The sequence below is a fragment of the Passer montanus genome, unplaced genomic scaffold (assembly GCF_014805655.1).
Source record: "Passer montanus isolate IOZ18808 unplaced genomic scaffold, ASM1480565v1 scaffold36, whole genome shotgun sequence".
NCBI classification, from domain to species: Eukaryota; Metazoa; Chordata; class Aves; order Passeriformes; family Passeridae; genus Passer; species Passer montanus.
The window spans coordinates 8,627,232-8,647,110 of record NW_024368374.1 but is presented as its reverse complement, the minus strand read 5'-3'; the positions used below and the strand labels follow the sequence as shown (position 1 = coordinate 8,647,110).

The following is a 19,879-nucleotide window of genomic DNA, read 5'->3' as shown; positions in this document are numbered from 1 at the left end:
TCCTGTGGGTAGTAGCAGTGGCCAGGACTCAGGGCTACATCTGCAGCAGGGCAGGCATTTTCACCCTGTGCACGTTCTGCCATGCTAGAGCCTGTGAGACACTGCAGTGCTGGGTTCCACCCCACGCTGTTTTCTAGCTGAAAACCCCGCATAATTTGAGTTCTGTTCTGGTGCTATCCATCAGCCCTAATTCTTGGCAGCTACTTAAAAGGGCTAATGATCTTGCAATGGAGTCATGGGACTTTGAGTCATGGTCCCAGCTCCAGGTTCCACCACCAGTCCCCACACGGCTCCAGGCCCGTGCTCCTCCTCAGCCGCCCCACCATGCCAGAACCCCTCTCTTTTCCTGGGCCTGTCTCTAGGTTTCGAAAGATTTTGTGACAACTTCTGATACATTCAAGGTTGTGCCCCTTGCACCCTCTCCTCTCCACTGCCCTCAAGAGAAATGCATGCCAAAATAAGTGAAAATATTGGCGTGTGAAAGGTGGATGCACTGAAGCTATGCAAGCACAACAAACCGTGTCATGCTTTCCTGCAGATTAACCCGCACCACCACCTCCCCTACCACATATCCCACAGCTTCCCATGGGCATAACCTTAATCCCACAATCTGCACCCCCTCTACAACTTCGCTACTTTCACTCCTTTATCTTTAGCAGCCCCCAAATACCACAAGCCCTGAGTGAAAGGCTTCCAAACTCCACAGCATCCTTCAGCTCCCCCTAAACAACCCTCCCTGGAGCATTCACAGCTTGGGTAGCAAGCTGCTACCCACCAGGAAGAAAACGGCAATCCCAAGCATGGTTACTTAACTCTTGAACTGAACCTTTTTTTAAATGATATTTTACGACATCCATAATAATGAATATTCCAGTGATGAGCACAGAAGCTGGACTCATTACTGCCTTGTGACTCATTAAGGGTTTTTTTCTAAACTGAACAGTTTCCATATTTTTTGGGCCACATCTCACAGCATAGCTACACTACAAGGAAGTGTTACAAATCAAAACAACTTTGATGACAACACTAAAAAGAAGAACAAAACACTCAGCATTTGGAATGGCAAGAAATTGGGATTTTTATATATCCCCCAGATACATTTACAATTTTTAATCCCTTTCACCCTTTGGACTTCAATCCTTTAAAAAGCAGGAAGAATGGTTCATTTTAAGCTTCTGGACTTTTTTCTTTTAATTTCATTTCCGTCTTGGCTTGTGATGTGAACAGATCTGTTCAGTGACATTATACAGCACTGCTTCAGAAAGCAAAATCTGCTCTTTTCTCTCCTACATCAGTAAGAGAGGAAAAATCTCCTCCTTCTGACGCAAAGATCACAGAAAAGAATATATTTGTCTAGAGACAACATTTGCAGACAATTGTCATACCTTGTACAGAACAACAATGTTGGACAAAGTACACAAGGTTGGTATTACAAGAGCTCTTCCTTGGACTGTTTTTATTAACTTTTTGAATGGTTATATCTATTTCCTAACATACAACTCATAGCACGTTATCTTCCTTATTAATTGCAGCTTCTTTCTGACATTCATTTCATTATCTATCTTTTTCTTTTATTCTCATCTGCATTTAAAATGTTAATGAAGAGTTCGTGCTTCCAGGTAAAGATTGTTTTTTTGAACTGATAGGAAACCCTATAAGGTCTTACAGTTGCAGTTTTTCTCCATAACAAACCCTTCCATTACGTTGGAGATTACAAACCTTAAAGATATTCCTTTTCTTTGTGACACATATTGTCTTCTCTTTAGAAAGTAAAACTTTCCTAACTAAGCCTCAATGACAGAAAGCAGGATTTTACAGTGAAAAAAAAACAGAAAAACACAACAACTCATGGCACTCACGATTTAACTCACATTTCAAAGTCTTTCTCATTTCCTCTCTTGGCTTTTCTTAAAAACACCACAACCAAAACAATTTGTTTGCTTTGATTTTCAAAACTCTGTTTCCAAAGACAAGAAAATTTCTCCGCAACCCACTGAGGTTATTAGCATGTTACAGCTTTTGTTCCCACATGAAGACCATCGAGCCTTTGCAGACTTTCCAGAAAGCACAGAATAACTCACAGTTCAGATATGCCCTACACCTGTCCTGGGAGGGGGCAAGCCCAAGACTGATGGATGTCATGGCCATCTCTGGCTCAAAGAACGTACCTCATCATATGCAACCCCGACACATCACACTGCTGTGTACTCCTGGTCTTTTCCAAAAGGGAAAAGGGTGACAATCCTCTTGGACTGCATATGCATGGAAGTTATGCTATTTATCTGCAAAAATATACCTCTGCTGTATGTAAATTGTGTAGTTGTGCTCAGTATTTAGGAGACCAGAGTTAAGAGTTCCCAGAGCTGGCAAGCAGGGAGTTAGGTGTGGATTAAACCCCATGTGTGGCTGTCACCTTTCTATCTCCTTGGAGGAGCAGACTGTTACTATCACAGGTGAAACCTGAAATTTCTCTACAGACTAGAAAATACTTGCTTTTTTTACCCCTTCTTACAGAACCTTTTCTCCAGTCCTTTAGTGGCCATTGTGGTATGGGCAAGAAGATACTCATATGTTGGTTTCCAAATCAGTTTGCCAAACTATAGCCTATACAGAAAAAAACCCAGAGGTTCCTGAACTCTCAGTGTCTGGAAAACATGGCAAATTGGGCTAGTCCCCTGTGGAGTCAAAATGCAAAGTTCTTCACATGAGGTGGAAACAACATGGTCCAAGATTACCATCTCAGTTCCATGCACTTGGAGCTACAGGCCTGAATTTGACGAGGTTATTTTGTCAACAGTTGAAGCTGTCCCTTGGCCTCTTCCCTAAACTAATGGTGTCTCAAAATTTTAGTCTAAAAAGACCTCTATAGAAGGTCACAAGGGCTACCTTCTTTCTCAAGAATTACTATGCCTAATGAAGTTCCTCCTTGTGAACATTTTGTACAGTTACCTATTCCCCTCCATCAACTCCCAATCCCTCACAGACCAGCCTTCTAAGCTAAAAGCACACTACGTAACCCTCTTCACATCTATCTTCTTTCCCTTCTACAGCTACCCAAGGGCTTTCCCTGCAACACCAACAGGTACTTTGAATCATAGAAGTCAACAAACAGATAGGAGCTACCAGGCTTGAATAAAGGCTCCTCTGAGGTAGGAAGGAACCTGCAGGAAACCTCACACACTGTTCAGAGGACTGTGCTGTCCGTACCAGCTAATCAGCCAGGGAACATGAATAAAGGCTCCTCTGAGGTAGGAAGGAACCTGCAGGAAACCTCACACATTGTTCAGAAGAGGACTGTGCTGTCCATACCAGCTAATCAGGCAGGGAAGCTTTGCTGCTGCAGAGGAACTTCAGAACCCTACTGCACTCTCCCACAACTGGTTTGCATCAGCAGTTACACAACTGACCTTTAGGTTTCCAGTATGAGATGAAGTAAAACCTAAAACAGTAAGCAAGACTTATTTTTCTTACTGGTGTTTCCTACATGAACATTAACACATGATTTACATGGCAGAGGAAAACAGGTGTTAATGAGGAGAGGCAACATCCAGTAGATGTATTCTTGGCTACTCTATTTATATTCCTCATGAAGTAAAACTTAGTTAAGTGGTACTCAAGCAAATCAGCAGCAATAGCAATAAACCTGGTCAGAAGTTTCTGACTATAAAAGCATTCCAGCCTCTGGGGTTTTTCCTTAAATTTGGAAGGTTTAGTATTTCAGTATAATTCTGTCCATGTTAAAGACATTTCTAGGAAAAGGCACATATCCTACAGCAAAGCTCATTTAACAGTCACTTACCAGCAACAAACTTAAAGCCTTTATTGGTAATTTCAACTTCTGCTCTGCATGATTCATTTATCCCTGGGATAAGCCTGAACAAGGGATTCCCCCAGCGAAAGACAGACTAATCAAATTATTTCAAGTCAGTCAGGTATTCACTTTATGCCATCCAGCCCCAATGGCAAAATTGCTTGCAATAGCAGATCTCCCAACGTTACAATTAAAAATACTTTCACACTGGCTTAATCAGAGCCAAAAGACAAAGCTCCTACAATCAGAAACACATAAATGTTACCACTGTCTCCCTCTCACCCGTAACCTTTCACGCTGCACTGGGAAGTGGCTTCTACACAGATACAGGAAGGTCTTTTCCAGCCTGAACAATTCTGTGTTTCTATGACACACCCTCATTTCAGACACGCACTAGACAGAACATGAAATTACCCTCACACACAAGGCAGCGCTGCTACACTGCATCCCAGCAGCTGGCATAGAGAGGACAGATTTTTGCAAGATGCTGAAAGACCCCAGCACTGAGCAACAAACCTGAAAAGGCTTAAGGTTCTCCACCTCTCTTTTCTGAGGGAGTTGTACGCCATGCATCCATCAGATGCTGGTACTTTCATACATCATGCCTAGCTAAAGATGCCTAACCCCGTAAGCAATTTTTGGTGTCAGTTATTTCTCACCTGTCTCACCCTGGATGATAACTTGATAACAAGAGATTTGCTGCACATTCGTTCCAGCCTGGTTACTGAAGGACAGGCTGCAGCACCTGCATGGCACAGCATGGCAGCTAGCTGGCAATGCAAAGTCCAGGAAATACCAGCTCTTGTCCCAGGAGTAGACAGGAAATATGGGGAAAAGATAAGCAATTATTCCAGTAACTATGCAGGTTTTTCTTTTCCCCTGCTCCTACCAACCTCTCTAAACTCCGACAGCTTTCATCCCTCTCACTTAGGAGAGCCATTCAGGCTTCCACCTCCACTGCTGCCCCTGCTCTACACCTGCCAATGATGTTCTTGCTCTCATCATCTTTGAAAATGGAACTATTTCATCTCAACCACATAGTTTTTGATGTTGACAGCTTTTATTTCACACAGGAAGAACTTCCTGCACACTTGAAAGTTTGCCAGCCTTTTTCCCATGGCTCTAAAAAAAGGCACTGCCTCCTTTAAGAGCATCATCATGCCACCACCACCACTGCTATTCCCTATGTTCTCAAATCCAATGCAGAGGGCAGTCACATGCTCCTGTTTATACATCCCATAATACAAGGCTGCTATTTATCAATAAATGCCTTGAGGTGCAGAGCAAAGCCCAAGCTAATAAAAATCTGCTGGGATTATCTGCTGGTGTTTCACATCAGCAACACAGTGGCCAGGGAAAACTGAAGGGGAATTAAGATGTGGCAGAGAGCATACAAAGAGTAAAGAGCAAAAGAGAGGGGAAGCTGCAGGTATTTGAAGAACTGGGGATTAAAGATGGAAGAAAGGCAACAGAAGTAGAGGCCCAACTTTTTTTTCTTTTCCTTTTTTTATTTTAAACTTGAATCCAAGGCATTAAAGAATGTCTTAAATACACACAGGCAAACAGATATTCGCTGTGTTTTGCTCAATAAATAACTAACCATTGGAACCTATGCCTGCAGGATAACTGCTGGAAAAATGACTTGCAGTGATTAAAAAAGGATTAAATGGGTTTTATAAGCAACAGTATCTGTTGTTAAACATGCTAAAATAAAATTACAAGAGTTAATAATCTGTTTGCTCCAGGGCATAAACTAATCCTCATCTAAGGGTAGCAGAGATCTGCTTGCATGTCAGCTCGATATCTGGTGCAACAACTCCTCTCCATTGGCAAGCAGTCCTTGCTTTTGATTCCCGGCATTTAAAATTTGTCTTTCTTGCCTGAAAAAAGAGAGTATGTTATTGCTCAAGCCTTCAACTGACCTCACATAATTAAGTGGAGTTTACCAGACGTATCATTCCCTTGAGAAGCGGGGGTGAAATGCTTGAAAAGGGAAGAGAACAGTTTAATTGCTCCACATTTCAATATTCTGCTCTCAGTTTCTTTAAATACAGTTGTCAGGGCACTAATACTAAGCACATGAGTTGAAACTGTTGGAAAAAGTCTTCAGACATGAACAAAGCACGCAATCTATTAGTACTTTTCAGTGGAAAATGGTTCATCAGCCAAATCATTTTATGAGAAAGTAAGATCTTCGGGATGGCAAGCGAGGGAAGATTTTTAACATATTAGAAAAGAAGAATTTACTCTGCCTGGTAATAGTTAAAGCATTACCTAATATCACAGCCTGGTTCTCCAAGATGGAATAGGGTTGACAAACTCCTCAAGATTATGATCCCAGCCCTCTCCAAACCCAAACCCATGAACCTTACTAACAGACTGGCTAATCTCCCAAATAATTGCTTCTGGACAAACACAACACAGAACACAGTGACACATCCAATGTGGTTATGAACTTTTACTTTCAAGCACCAGTTTGCACATTCTCACAGGTAGGACAGCTGCATGCTGAGGACACTCCTCCCCTGGCTCGGGACAGCTCCTAGAGGAAGAAATCTTGAACATGAGCCACACAGAACTCATTCCACACGCAACCTTTCCTTCCAGACTCTCAGGGTAAACCCCCCGCCCCTCAGTTCTACTGCTCTACAGATTTTGTATTATCTTTTATTTTTAGAGGGGTGCAAAGTCTAGCTGGTCCAGTTTGGCAATCCAAATGCTCAACATCTGAACTGTGTTTTCAGAAAAGGACTTTGCAATGGTCCACATTAACTCACTAGCAATTCAGATGATGTCCAGAGTGCTTCTGCAAAGTTTAGCAGTGACCACCCAACAGATCAGTATCAGTGCTGGAACTCTACGTTAAACTCATAGCCAAAGCAAGAAATATATAATGCCTGGTAGGAAAAAACCAAAACAAAACACAAATAAAAAAAAAATCCAAACAAATCATTTTTAATAAGAAGCAAAACAAGAAAAACTTCTGAAACTTAAATTAGTTTTACAGAGAATACAAACATACTGTTTCAAACCACTGTATGTATATATTCCCTCTCCTCCCCTACTGCTGAAACAGCAAAGCATGCATGGCAGATGGCATGATTCATCTGAAAATTACTCTAGCAGCACTCTATTAGCCTCTAAGGAGTAAACTAGGATAAAAATATTCTGAATGTTAACTAAAAGTAGGCAGTTGTCATGAGGAGTCGTCAGGTCAGTCTACTTGCTTAGCTTGCAGAATTTTCCTCTCAATCAGCAAGAAGCACTACACATGAAGATAACATCACTTACTTGTTCTACCTACAAGGAATTATTGCAGAAGGGAAGCAAGTGGGAGACAAAAAGGTTTATTTTCCCCACATCTAAGTAAAAATTTACCAGCCACAGTCAGGCCAAGAGCAACAGGACATCACATTAACAATGGCCTCAGCCATTTCGGGTGAGATGGGAGAGATTCATTTTCTTAGAGACTGCACATCTTAGCTAGGAGAAGAACTTTCTACGTGCTCAGTAGCCGAATGAAAATCTGCTCAGTGGAAAACATGGAAGAAGGGACCTCAGGAAATCTGTCCTTGCCCCAAGGTATCAGTAATTACACCCATCAGCCCACATGGCACACAGAGTAACTTGCCAGGGAAGTGACAAAATGAATGCCTGCATCACATTCAGGGTCAGGGCAGCCTTACCAAGCAGCCTAACTCAAAAATACAGTAAAAGCACCATGCCACGAATCCCCCTGCTTCACACAAAAGACAGGAGTCAGCAGTGCTGCATGCCTTCTTCCAGAGAAATTTAAAAGTATAGGAAGCAAGGAACTGGGTTGCCAGATGTAAGCAATGCTGAGCACTCGCTCAGTGACCTCTTGGACCAGCACAGGATGTCTCCAACTGAAACACCATCACTCATCTGAAAATAAGAAATGAAACACACTCTTAGGTGGTTCAGATTATGCTGACAGTAAAAATCTCACTAGAGTGCAGCCCACTGCCCTGGGACCAAATAGTCTAATTGCCTTGGGTTCTGAGCCCCAAGCTAAAAACTCCTTCCCAAATAAACAGACCACAAGAACTGATTTATTTTTCTGCTCCATCAACAATAATCCGCAGTCAACAGAAGCTGAGTATTTGGTGTGCATTATATATGCAGGTTAACCAGGTGAAACCAGTAATGGAGTTGTCCTCATCTTTGGGGAGAAGGTGGTGAAACTGTGCTTAATGTAATATCTTCAAAAAGGCATTTTCTACATATGTATACGCTACCACGTCAGCCTCGTTGCATAACCAGGTTGTGCAATCATTGCAAATTCATTTACATCTTCTGTTCCAGTGCTCCAGAAGTGGGAAGGAGGAATCACAGTCAAGGGAAAATGTTGATTTTGCAGGAGTGGTCCCCTTGGCCACAGGAGGATGGTCTGAAGGGAGGTCAAAGTCAGTGGGGAGAGCACCAGGACTCCATCCCTAATGCCTCTACTGCTCAACCACAGCAGAGATTTGGAACAGAGTTTTAGTTAGAAACCTCAAAGCAAAGAATGACTTCATAGCATCAGGAGATGACTAGCGTTGGCTTGGGCTGCAAGCAGAGAAGATTATGGTTTCTCCTTTTAATGCTTATGACTATGTCATTGCCACAGAACTGTAAAGAAGAAATAGGCAAGAGTGCAGTATCAGGTTTTCATAGACTGTACAAACTGGATTATTCAAGAGTGACTCAAGTTCCTAACAAGCATGGAGAAGACTGTATTAAGATAGCATCTCTTGATTTTTCCCAAAATCAATTGCAACAGGCTGCACTTTAAAATACTGCTTTAAACTCCCGTCCTTGTTTGTATTTCAAGGCAGCGTTTAGTGGATTTACTACATTTGTGCATAAGGAGGACACAAAACACAAACAGTACCGGGGACCAGACATTAGATCAGCATTAAAAACCCCACCAGCCAGAATATACACTCACACAATGTCAGGAGAGATGCTCAGCTCTTGCCACAAAGGTAAACCCTCAGCCATAAAAACCTGACACCACAGTTTTACTCAGAGGCCTCATATATTGATCAAGGAAAAAGGAGAACAAGGCAATAAAATTAATCCCCCAATTTAAGCCAAAAGAGAAAGTTTTCAAGCATTTAAAACAATTAACTGCCTTCCAGGTCTGCCTTAATACCATCCCAATGATGGCAGGGCCAAGATACCAAAAAAACTATGAAAAATTAAAGCTGCTCTAAGTTAAACATGCAGCCACACTCTGATCAAGGAAAAAGGAGAACAAGGCAATAAAATTAATCCCCCAGTTTAAGCCAAAAGAGAAAGTTCCTGGTTCAGCCCTCTCCATCCAGCTCTGAGGTTTCCAAGCATTTAAAACAATTAACTGCCTTCCAGGTCTGCCTTAATTCCATCCCAATGATGGCAGGGCCAAGATACCAAAAAAACTATGAAAAATTAAAGCTGCTCTAAGTTAAACATGCAGCCACACTCTGGGTTTTCATATTAAAAAAAAAAAAAGTTGGTTTTTTTTTTTGTTCTTTCTCCACTATAGATTTCTAGATATTCATCAAAATCTAAATCTATCTAGCTAGATAGAAGTGTGTAGAGCATTTTTATTTATGGTTAATTTATGTACTACAATTTGATCAGATCACACACGAGGCTGCATCCTCATCCTGAATTTCAAATAGCTTCTGGTTTGAGCTGCAGATCCATCAAAGAAGCAGGGGTGAAGCAGGACAAGCAGCAACTGCAAATATCTAAGCCTGACCTGATTCTGGTAACTTAACCTTCCTTAAAACCACATAATTTAAAATATCAGTACTGGTAATAATCAATCTAAAAAAATAGTAGTAATAATTTTAATCTAATCAATAAGTATCATTTACCTTGAAACAACATATCACAGATTCACAAAATGGTTTGCGTTGGAAGGGACCTTAAAAATAATCAAGTTCTAACCCCACCACCACAGGCAGGGACACTTTCCATCAGACCAGGTTGCTCAAAGTCCCTGGCCCTGAACACCTCCAGGGATAGGGCACTCACAACTTCTCTTGGCAAACCGTGCCAGTGCCTCACCATCCTCACAGTAAAAAATTTCTTCCCAGTATCTGATCTAAATGTATTCTCTTTCAGTCTAAATCTTCCAAGTTAGCACAAGCATTGCTTCCCTCACCTGAACCTCCAGAGACACTGAAAGATCTTAGCGAGGAGTGAAGGCAGCAGCAAGGTATGCTCTGGAGAGGCCAAGGGATGTACCTTAACTGATCTAAGTAGTGAGAAATTTACTCAGTGAATCACTACAAACTTCTCTGGTAACTGCAAAGAGGAAAGAGGATTACTTTCCCTGACCTCCTCTGCACACCTGAGCAGTAAGCAGCTGAGTACCCACAAAGGGGCCAGGCAGACAGAAGCATTTTGGCAGGACTGCGCCGGTGGGCTCTGCTCCTGCACCAGGCAGCTGCCAGGTCACGGCTGGAACACTCCCTGAGATCTGCACAGCAGCACCCTGCCAGCACTGGGGCAGAAGCCAGGCTCCAGGCTCCCCCAGCCAGCCTTGCACTCACACCTCCCCACACCGGTACCACGGCCAGGAGCATCCCTCAGCCCCACAGCGCTCGGATGCTGGAGCCTGGCAGGGCAGTCCTGCAGGGGAACGGTGCCAAGGGGCAAGGAAAGAGAGGGTCCAACCCAACAGGTATGAATTACACCTGCTTACTGCGCTTTCCCACGTGTAGACAACAACAGCACACAGAATCTCTCTTGCCCCAGAGCACCACCAGCATGCCTTCAGAGAGCCAGGTTTCCTGGGAGAAGGGGTTGGGGGCTGGCAAATAATTACATTTAATCTGAAGGTTCAGATTTGAGGAGCGTATTTTTGGAAAGAGAAATCAACACGTTTAACAGTGAGCAGGAGCACAGAGCACAAAATCCTTTCACATCCTGACAGGGTAGAACTGCGGAGGCCTGCTATGAAGCATGTCTGAATAACAGCATCTTCATTTTTTGAATATCTAATTAGGCGTTTCTATATATTGCAAAGCATTGCTATAAGATATAATTTAGTTGGCAAACACTAAAGATCTCAGTCTGTAAGTATGCTTTTGGCAATCAAAATTCAAATCTAGATATATATCCAAGATATGTATGGCACCGGTACCTTTTTTTTTTTTTTTTAATTCTAACAATTACAATCAAATTAGCAGATTAACTCATATCAGTTTTAAGCAAATTCAAGCTACAAGCAAATGAGCCTACACCACCACCACCACAGTAGTGTATTTTTGGATTGTTAGTATCCTTACTCCCATTAGCGACTTCACATATATTTAACACATATTAAAGGGCAGTAAAAGTCTAAGAAGGCTACGGATGCCAGAACTTAGCACCAACTTAGAACTCACATATGCCAAAAAAACATTTGCAACTGTGCTAATTCCCACTGTGGGAACTGAAAGGCAGATTCATATAACACAATGGGCAACAAATACATTCCTTTAATTTCAGTCGCCAAATTTTAATTAATTTCCGTCCAGGCAAACACCAAGCATTTCTGCTGATCTTGCAGGATGTAAGCTCATTTGCACAATAAATGCGGTTTAACAAGTCACCACATTTATAGCAAGTTGCTTCAGTCTTATCTAACTGCACAGTTTGAAAAGTCAGTGATGGGTAAGTGAAACCCCACCCACGTCACAGTTTCTGGAGCTAAGTGCAAGAAAACTGAAGAAGTTGCTACCTTGCCATTGCAAGTGAGACTGCCAACAGTATATTGACAGTTAGAGTCCACATTCTGAATTATGTCTATGCCCCTTATTCAAGAAGGGAAAAAAGCATGCACTTCACACATCTGAGTTTCTCCTACAAAAATTAATGGCCATACTCCAATGCTCCAGACCTCCCCCTCAAAAAAAAAAAAAAAAAAAGAAGAGTGCGAAGACCTTCTGTGCTGTATAAATTTGAACAGGTCACACATAAACAAATCCTGCGACCCACAAAGCACTGCAGCACTAAAGCAGCCTTATGCACTTTCAATTTTCTCCAGAACCACTGTTTCCATGCATGCATCACCCCTACACGTATGCACGCTGCTCATTTCATTAAAAAAAGGTTTTAATTTCCTGATTTCTGTGTGTGATGAAAATTTCATTCTGGTAGCAACTAAATTAAAGGAGGGGAACTTCTACATTTTCTAAGAGGGACACCAACATGCAAGAAGCAGAGCCCAGCCCATTTCATCATTTTACATCCTGGTACGGAAGCACCATGGAGACCTGGCACTAAGCGGTCCCTGAGAGAGAGACACCAAAAAAATTAAGATGTTAATAAAATAAAAATTCCCACATATGACAGAGCACAGCAAGAAGATATAATTTAGTCAGCAAATATTATGGTTAAGGGCACCTCTGCTTGCAAGCACTTTTCTGGTAATCAGTCCAAACTTAAATCTGAATATGTCCTATTTCAGAGACCATGTTCCCAGCACATTCTCTCAAGGCAATGTGCCAGGCCCCAGAAGCTACACCCCATGGACCTACAGAGCAATAGCCCTGACAAAGCTAAAAAGGAGTCCCATATGCTCACACTAATATGAGCCTACATAGCACACACCAGTAAAGCACTTGGAGAAACACTGGCCACGTGATCACAGCCATCCCTGGCATGCTCTCTCAAATCAGCAACAGAACTGAACACACTTCCAGCTGCATGTATTCTCAGAATTCCCAAAAACTACGTTTCTAAGACTAGAACAAGAGAAGACATGTACCTTTAAGTTTCATTAACTCTGGAATAAGACACATGTTCAAACAGAACTACTAGAACATCACTGATACTATGCAGTGATGCAAGATGCTTCAACAGCTCAGTAAGTTGTCTGAGCAAACTGAGTGCTGCCCTCCACTCTTCCTAATCTCTGTCTGATGCAGAAGCTGTCAAGAGTCCCAGGAGGTTTTGAGTGACTACATTTCTAAAGACAGATTCACTTCTGGTCCCATCTACCACAAACCAAAGCATTGCTAAGCCCTCACAATCCATTACAGAAGTGCTTCAAAACTTAACGAGTGCCTCTTTAGGCATCATTTTAAGCAATCTAGTAAAGACCAGTGTCCCCTATCGAAATCTAGAACAAGCATGAGGCTTAATGAAGATCTTAAAAGATAATAACCAGTCCTGTAAAAGCACCTTAATTCTTTTTATTCCTCCTCTGTTAGGAATGGAGACCTACCAAGAAATTTCATGATGCTGCACTGCTCACTTAGGACATCTGCATACAACAGTGCAGGAATGATGCACCTTTGTTTGATAAACACAAATGATTAATGTTTACTAATTATATTTAGAAATACTACTTAAATGTGAATAGCACTTATCTTTACAGATCAGTTCAACTCATGCTGAAGCTCTCTACAGAGCAGCAGAGACTGTGTTCTTCAAAATGTGACTCCTTCCAATGCACTTGATTTCTGAAGCACAACCTATCACCACCAAGAGCAGTGTTTCCCCAATATTTAAAACCCATTTCAGCAACCAGACTGACAAACAAAATGCTACAAAATTCATTAAAATATTAGTATGCACTGCCATATGTTTAACTATAACTATCTGCAGCCAGCATCAGTGAATTTGAAGTTCCTTTCTCACAAGAGTTGACAATGAAGTAAATATATCCATCTTTTATATATTTCTGAAAGAGGAAAACAATAAACTACATTTCAGGTTATCTTTACTATGGCTTCGTTTATTATTCATTACTCAAGGTTTTAAAGTCGTTTCTACCAGAAATCCTTGTTTCATATACGAACTTCTTCCCAAACAGAAGGGGCTGAGAGTTGAATTTTTGTAGCCACAGCCCTACATATTTCACAAATCTGTGGCTGCAAAATATATCTGCATTTTTATTCCAGAAGCCAAGCACTTATTTTACAAAATTATTCACCAGTTGAGTAAACAGAGACGCACATATTTAGGCAGCATCATGCTTTGGAAACTGAAAAGATATGAGCAGACGTCTCAGGACTACACAATTTCTGGTGCCTTACTGAAAAACCCAACCACCAAAAGTATTGCCTATTTTGTTAAAAAGAAATAAGGAAAAAGAGAAAGAGAAAACAACCTCACACACCTCACCTAAAAATCTTTATCTTCTTGCACCACACTGCTTCCCCTTTCCATCACAAGCAGCAAGGGCTCCAGTTCCCCAAACAAACAACTTCACCAACTACTTGTAAAACCATGTGATACAAAAATAATGATAATAAGGAAGCAGCTGAGCATGTCATAAAAAATACGGTGGCAGAGAGCTGTTACCTTGTCTTTGTATTTAAGTTCTTTAAAGGCACTTAAGGAAAATTTAGTTCATTATGTCACTATACAAAGCCACTCACACATTTCATTCTGGTGTTTAGTCTTACCTATAATCATACGAGTAACTGAACAGATACCACAGCAAACAGAAAACGGGCAAAGAAAATTAAGAGAAAATTAAAGCATTATTCAAAGCCCTGATGGGAAGCTCAAAAGCACTGACACAGCTCAGCCATGACTTATTCAGACACAGGTGAGGAGAGCACCTTGCACCTGCAAAAATTAGGTTGAACTTTCACACCTGAAACTAAGCAAAATGCAAGCTGGTGACTGACAGACAACATAGGCTGCTACAAGAGGCATTTTGGTGGCAGTGAGCAGGTATGCAAACACCAAATAGTTTTCTGTCCACAGGGTGGGCTGAGGCCAGGTGTCACAGCAGAGCAGACCCAACTGCAGCTGCCAGCTCTTGAGGCTATTTGCCACATGTATAGTAAAAGGTATGACCTTGACAGAATCCACAGACAGAAAGCCAAACACACACACCTCTACCTGCATATCCCTGTGTGTGCTGCATGAATGTGTAATACAACACATGATGCTGGGGGGGCACATATCACCTGGGGGAACATCTTAAGAGACAGAGGTAAATGCCCACAGGTATGTAACCAGTACTGAGGGAATACACAGGCTGAGTTAAAGGCAATCTTCAATGTGATTTTCCCACAAGAGAAAAAAAAAATCATAAGAAAAACCTCACAAAAATGATCTTTAAGGTCCCTTCCGATCCAAACTATTCCATGACTCTGATTCTATGTACTCATTTCAATTTAAATAAATCATCTGAATGTCCACAATTTAAACTGTTTGCTGATCTATGTTCAAAAGCCTTGAAAAAATTCAGTGAAAATTATTCTTGAATTTTCAGTCCTTCTAGTATTTTTTACTAGCTGTGATTTTCAAACCAAATACAACAGAATTAGAACCCAGAACTCATTTTGCATGGAAACCAATTCACTACGGAATAGTACTGACCATAGAGAGCTCGTGTGATAAGGCCACCCAAAGCACCTGTCCCAAACCTGTTTTGTCCTCAGGCTTTCAGGCTTACAACCATTCATCCCTCTGCAGTTAGAAATCTATTCTCATTCCTTCAAAAATGGCAGCAAATGAATTTAGCTGAACAAGCTCCCCTGGGAAGACAAGGAGGTGTATGTTCCCAGGGACCTTAACACTTGCCACCAAGAAAAATCAACAACACCTCTATCTCCAGATAAGTGACACTAAAATTCCATGTTTCCCATTCATAAACATGACAGGGTTTTATTTTAACTCATTTTCAAAAGCAGACTGAAAGGATGAGACCATTCAAGGAAGCTCAACTGTGACAGCACCTTTACAATAAATCTCAACACTCGCCATAAAGCAAAGACATCATGAAATATGCACATCACAGAGATGTTTTATATTTTATATATGATGATTAGCAAAAAGCTATCGTACTGTGAAAAAAAAAATAGTTATCTACAGCTGCAGTGGAGTTCTTGCCTCTTCTGTTTTAAGCCTTGCGTCTCCCACTATCACAGGTAAGGAAAAACGTTGCTTTTACTTAACTACTACAGTAGAGAAAAGTCTCCTTCTTCCATGTAACTTTCACAACAATTTCCTTCTTATCTCTGCAGCAGATCTTGTTCTTGCTTTGGCTTTCTCTGAGCAACACAGGTCACTATCGGCACTCATTCACAACCAACAATGCAGCAAGTCTGGCAGAGCACATCCCAAGTGCTTCATTCAAGGCAGCCACCCCATGGGGGTCATGGAGACTTTGCTCCCTTCGAGTTCAACAGGGGATTTGTTTAAAAAGCAGAGTTTGCAACGAGAAAATCTGGAACAAACTAATGTGTATGTATAACTGAGAACAATTTACCTACTTTAATAATTTTGTTACTGATAGTTTTATGTTAATACCTTTGGCTTATACCCCCTGATTTAAAAAGGCATTTTTATTTTAATGTTTTTATTCAGAAGAGCTTGGATGCTGTTTTGAGCTGCTACCAGACAAGGTTGACACCTCTGAAGTTTCTTCAGTGACAAATGAAAAAGAAGCTCAACATCATGTATTAAATCGGGGCAGTAGATATTCACAAGCACTAGAGCAGTCAGCCCTCAACTTCTGCCTGAGAAACACCGCCTTGCCACTACACAGAAAGTGCACATTCTTTTTCAGTTCTTGTGCGTTTCATGTGTTTTGTGAAGAATTTGAAAGCTGCCTTATTGCACTCGCAAACATGCAAACCCCAACAAGACAAAGCGTCTCGAAGTTTTACTTAAGGGGGAAAAAAAAAATACCCCCCTCCCCATTTCCCAGCCTGCGTCAGCAGCGCACAATGTACTCCCAGCCCTAAGTCAGTGCCAGGCTCTGAGGCGAACCCGCGCTCCCTCTGTCAGCAGAAAAGTCAGTCGCTAATCTGTGCTCATCTCTGGAGCGATGCTCCTCCTCTGCAGGGCCCTCGGCTGACTCAGGCTTCGCTCCCAGCCCTACGCCTACAGCAGGTCCCCAGACCACGGGCAAACCAACGGCTCCCAAACTGGAAAAAAAAAATAAAAGTAATCCTCACTCACACTGAGCCGTGGAGAATTGGTGATAAACAAGGCAAGCGAGCTGCACGCCTCAGCCGGGCCAGTGGCAGCGTTGACACCCAGTGGCTGCTGGTAACTCAACTTGAAAGTGTGCTTAAGAAACTCTGCACTTGCTTGGCGTGAGTGTAAAACCTGCAAGCGTGCAGCTTTCAGAGCAGCCTGGCAGTTATGCAGCCAGAGGGATGGGGGCAACACATGTCCGACGCATAATACTGTGACTATTTCATTACAGAAGGGGAGTCCATGTGTATTTCCCCACCAGCAGTGGCAGGATATGCACTCCACTCTACCAGAGGGTACTGCAGCCAAAAATCCTACCAGGAGCAGCTCTCCAGGTCACAGCAGAGGTATGTGGGCATAGGATGTGCTCAGTCTGTTAGAGGGAGGTGTGCGAGGCTTCTTCCTTGCTGAAGCACCACGGGACAAGCAGCAGTGAAATAGGAAGCACCGAGTAACTTACACAGCTATCAGCGCTTCTTATTTGCTCGCCTGAACTTGGGAGCTATTGGATTTTATTTTGGTTTGTTTGGCTTTTAGTTCTCTTCTACTCATTCTGAAAATGCACTTAAGGAGACAAAAATACCACTGGAAAAAAGCACCACTTTCAAGTGACAAGTTACCTTATTTAAAAGCTGTCAGCTATCAATCACTTCGCTCCTATTAAAGTTTTTCATGACAGATGTCTTCAGACAATTATCCTTTAAATTTTTTAGTCAAACACATCAATAGAAACTAACCAACTACTTTCAAAAGCCCTACAAACTTTCAGCTAAAAATGAGTTACTGCTTACCTCTAACAAAACAGAAATTTACAAAAAGCCGATGTAACAAACATTCCTAGCAGCGCAATTAGAAACAGATAAATGCAGGATTCGAGTTCACACTTTTTTCAAAGAAGAGATAGAGAATACAAATACTAGAAAGCGAAGCAGGGAGTTTGACTGGCCCTAACTGGAACTAAGTCCCGAACACACCAGAGTGCGCTGATGCTTTGCTAGGTGCTCGCACCTCCCGCATTTTCTGCCATCATTTAATCCCTCGCAGGGCGGAGGAGGCTCTGCCTGTACGCAGACGGCACCAGCTCCTTCTGACAATGCTCTCACGCCACAGTGTCACAAAACCCGGCGCTGCCTCCGCCGCGCACAGGGACACGGATGGGTGACACTTTCTCCACGGAGGCCTTGGAGAGAGGCGATTCACTGGCAGCAGCGCTGAGCCTTTATCACCCACGGGGATGCAAAGCTGGAGGGTACCATGCGCCTGGTGCTGCCACCGGGGCCGCACAGCCCCAAGCGCAGCCTGGCTGGCCCCGCAGCTGTCCGGGGACAGCCGGTGCCCGGGATTCCCCCCGGAGCTGGCGAGGGACATCCTCGGTCCCCTCGGACATCCCACCGCGGGGCTCCGGGCAGCACCGGCTGCGGCTCCGGCCGGCGAGGAGCTGAGCACAAATCCCGGCCGCCAACAGGTTGCTCCCACCGCTCCGCTCAGCCGGCAGAGACAGCGCTGCGGGAGAGAGGGAAGCAGGGAGCTCCGTCCCACCACGTAACACAAGAAAGGCGCTCCGCAACTCAAGTTTAACAAAGCCATCAGGTCAAATACTGCGGCTTACTCATTAAACACACGGTATTTCTGCAACCCTTGTTCTGCCTCCTCTCTTTCCCCATCCCTGTTTGCCTCTGTCCCCGCTCCACCGCCCGACGGCAAAGCCCTGCAGCGCCAGGGCGGACGGCGGCACGGACCGGCCGCGCTCCGGGGCCGGGCAGCGCCGGAGCTCCCGCGGCACCCCCGGCACTCGGGTGCTCACCCCGGGCCGCGCCGGCAGCCCCCGGGCAGCAGGAGGCGGCGCCGCTGCTGCCGGCTGTGCCCGGGGACGGCGCCGTGACACCGCGTGAACTTTTGCTTTCGGCGGGGCAGGGCTGGGGGAGGCGGAGAGCGGGGGGGCGGCCCCGGTCCCTCCAGCGCCCCGGCGGCGGGAGGGCTGGAACGCATTTCTCCCTTAAGAGTTCTCTCTTTGGAAAGGTGAAAAAAAGTAGAAACGTGAGGTCAAACTGAAAGCGCGGAGCCGGAGCGCTGCAAGCTGCGCAGCGGGGCAGCCGGGGAGGGCGGCGTGCCCGGCCGCCTGCAGCGCCGCGGCCGTGCCCGGGGGCGGCGGAGCCTCCCGGGACCCCCTCCCACGGGGCGTCCCCCACCACCCGCCGCTTACCTTCCAGCCGGCCGAGCTGTTGCTGTCGCCCTTATCCTTGAAGTAGGGGACGCTCTTGACCATCCACTCGTAGATCTGGGAGAGGGTGAGCCGCTTCTCGGGGGAGCTCTCGATGGCCTTGGTGATGAGGTCTGCGTAGGACAGGTTGCCCCACGCGTTGCGCCGCGACGAGCTGCTCTTGCGGGGCTGCCCGGGCACGGGGCCCGGTGACAGACCGGCCACGGGCGGCGGCACAGGCGGCACCGGCGGCGGTCCCGGCGGGTGGAGGCGGCAGCCGGCCTCGGGCGCCGGGAAGTCCCCGCAGCGGCAAGCGGCAGCCTCCGGCGGGGCGGCGGCGGGGGGCAGCGGCGCGAAGTCCTCGCTCTCCTCTAGCAGGCTGAGGTTGCTGATGAAGTCGGCGCTCAGCGCTCCCGAGGCGGCGGCCCCGGCCGCGGCTCCGGCCGCCCCATCGGGCTGCCCGCCGCACGACGGCGCCGGGCTGGAAGTGGCCGAGCTGGGAGGGTTAAACTCCGGCCGCGGCAGAGGCCAGGTGCAGGAGCGGGGCCGCGGCAGCGGCTCGAAGTCGGGGTCGATGTCCACCAGCTGCGGTGCTTCGGCCATGGCGGGGCCGGGGCGGGAGCGCGGCGGGAGCGGGGCGGCTTGGGCTCAGCGCCGCCGCCCCATGCAGGCTCCGGGCGCGGATCGGCGCGGCACCGACGGCGCGACCGCAGACTCTCCTGGCCCCGCCGCCCTAGACCTCCGGCCTGACCTCCCGGCCCCGCCGCCCTAAACCCTGCCCCTGCCCGGCTCCCGGATCCCTGCCCTCCGCGGCAACTGCAGCAGCAGCGACCCGGCCGCCCGGCGCGCACCGACTGGAGCGACCGCCCCGCGCGGGCCCGCCTCCAGCCTCCCTCCTCCTCCTCCTCCTCCCGGCGGGGAGGGCCGGCCCGCGCCGCGCC

At 45.2% G+C, this 19,879-nt stretch overlaps 1 protein-coding gene across 1 annotated transcript in view; it reads right to left on the bottom strand.

The window, feature by feature from the left end:
* The window catches only part of FOXO1 (forkhead box O1), a 61,518-nt gene extending 41,882 nt beyond the window's left edge, over positions 1-19,636 (bottom strand). The window contains exon 1 of the mRNA XM_039716687.1: positions 18,942-19,636. Within this exon, the coding sequence (XP_039572621.1) occupies positions 18,942-19,541 (600 nt within the window). The 5' untranslated portion in view covers positions 19,542-19,636. The remainder of the gene's footprint in view (positions 1-18,941) is intronic.
* Positions 19,637-19,879: the final 243 nt, after the last annotated feature.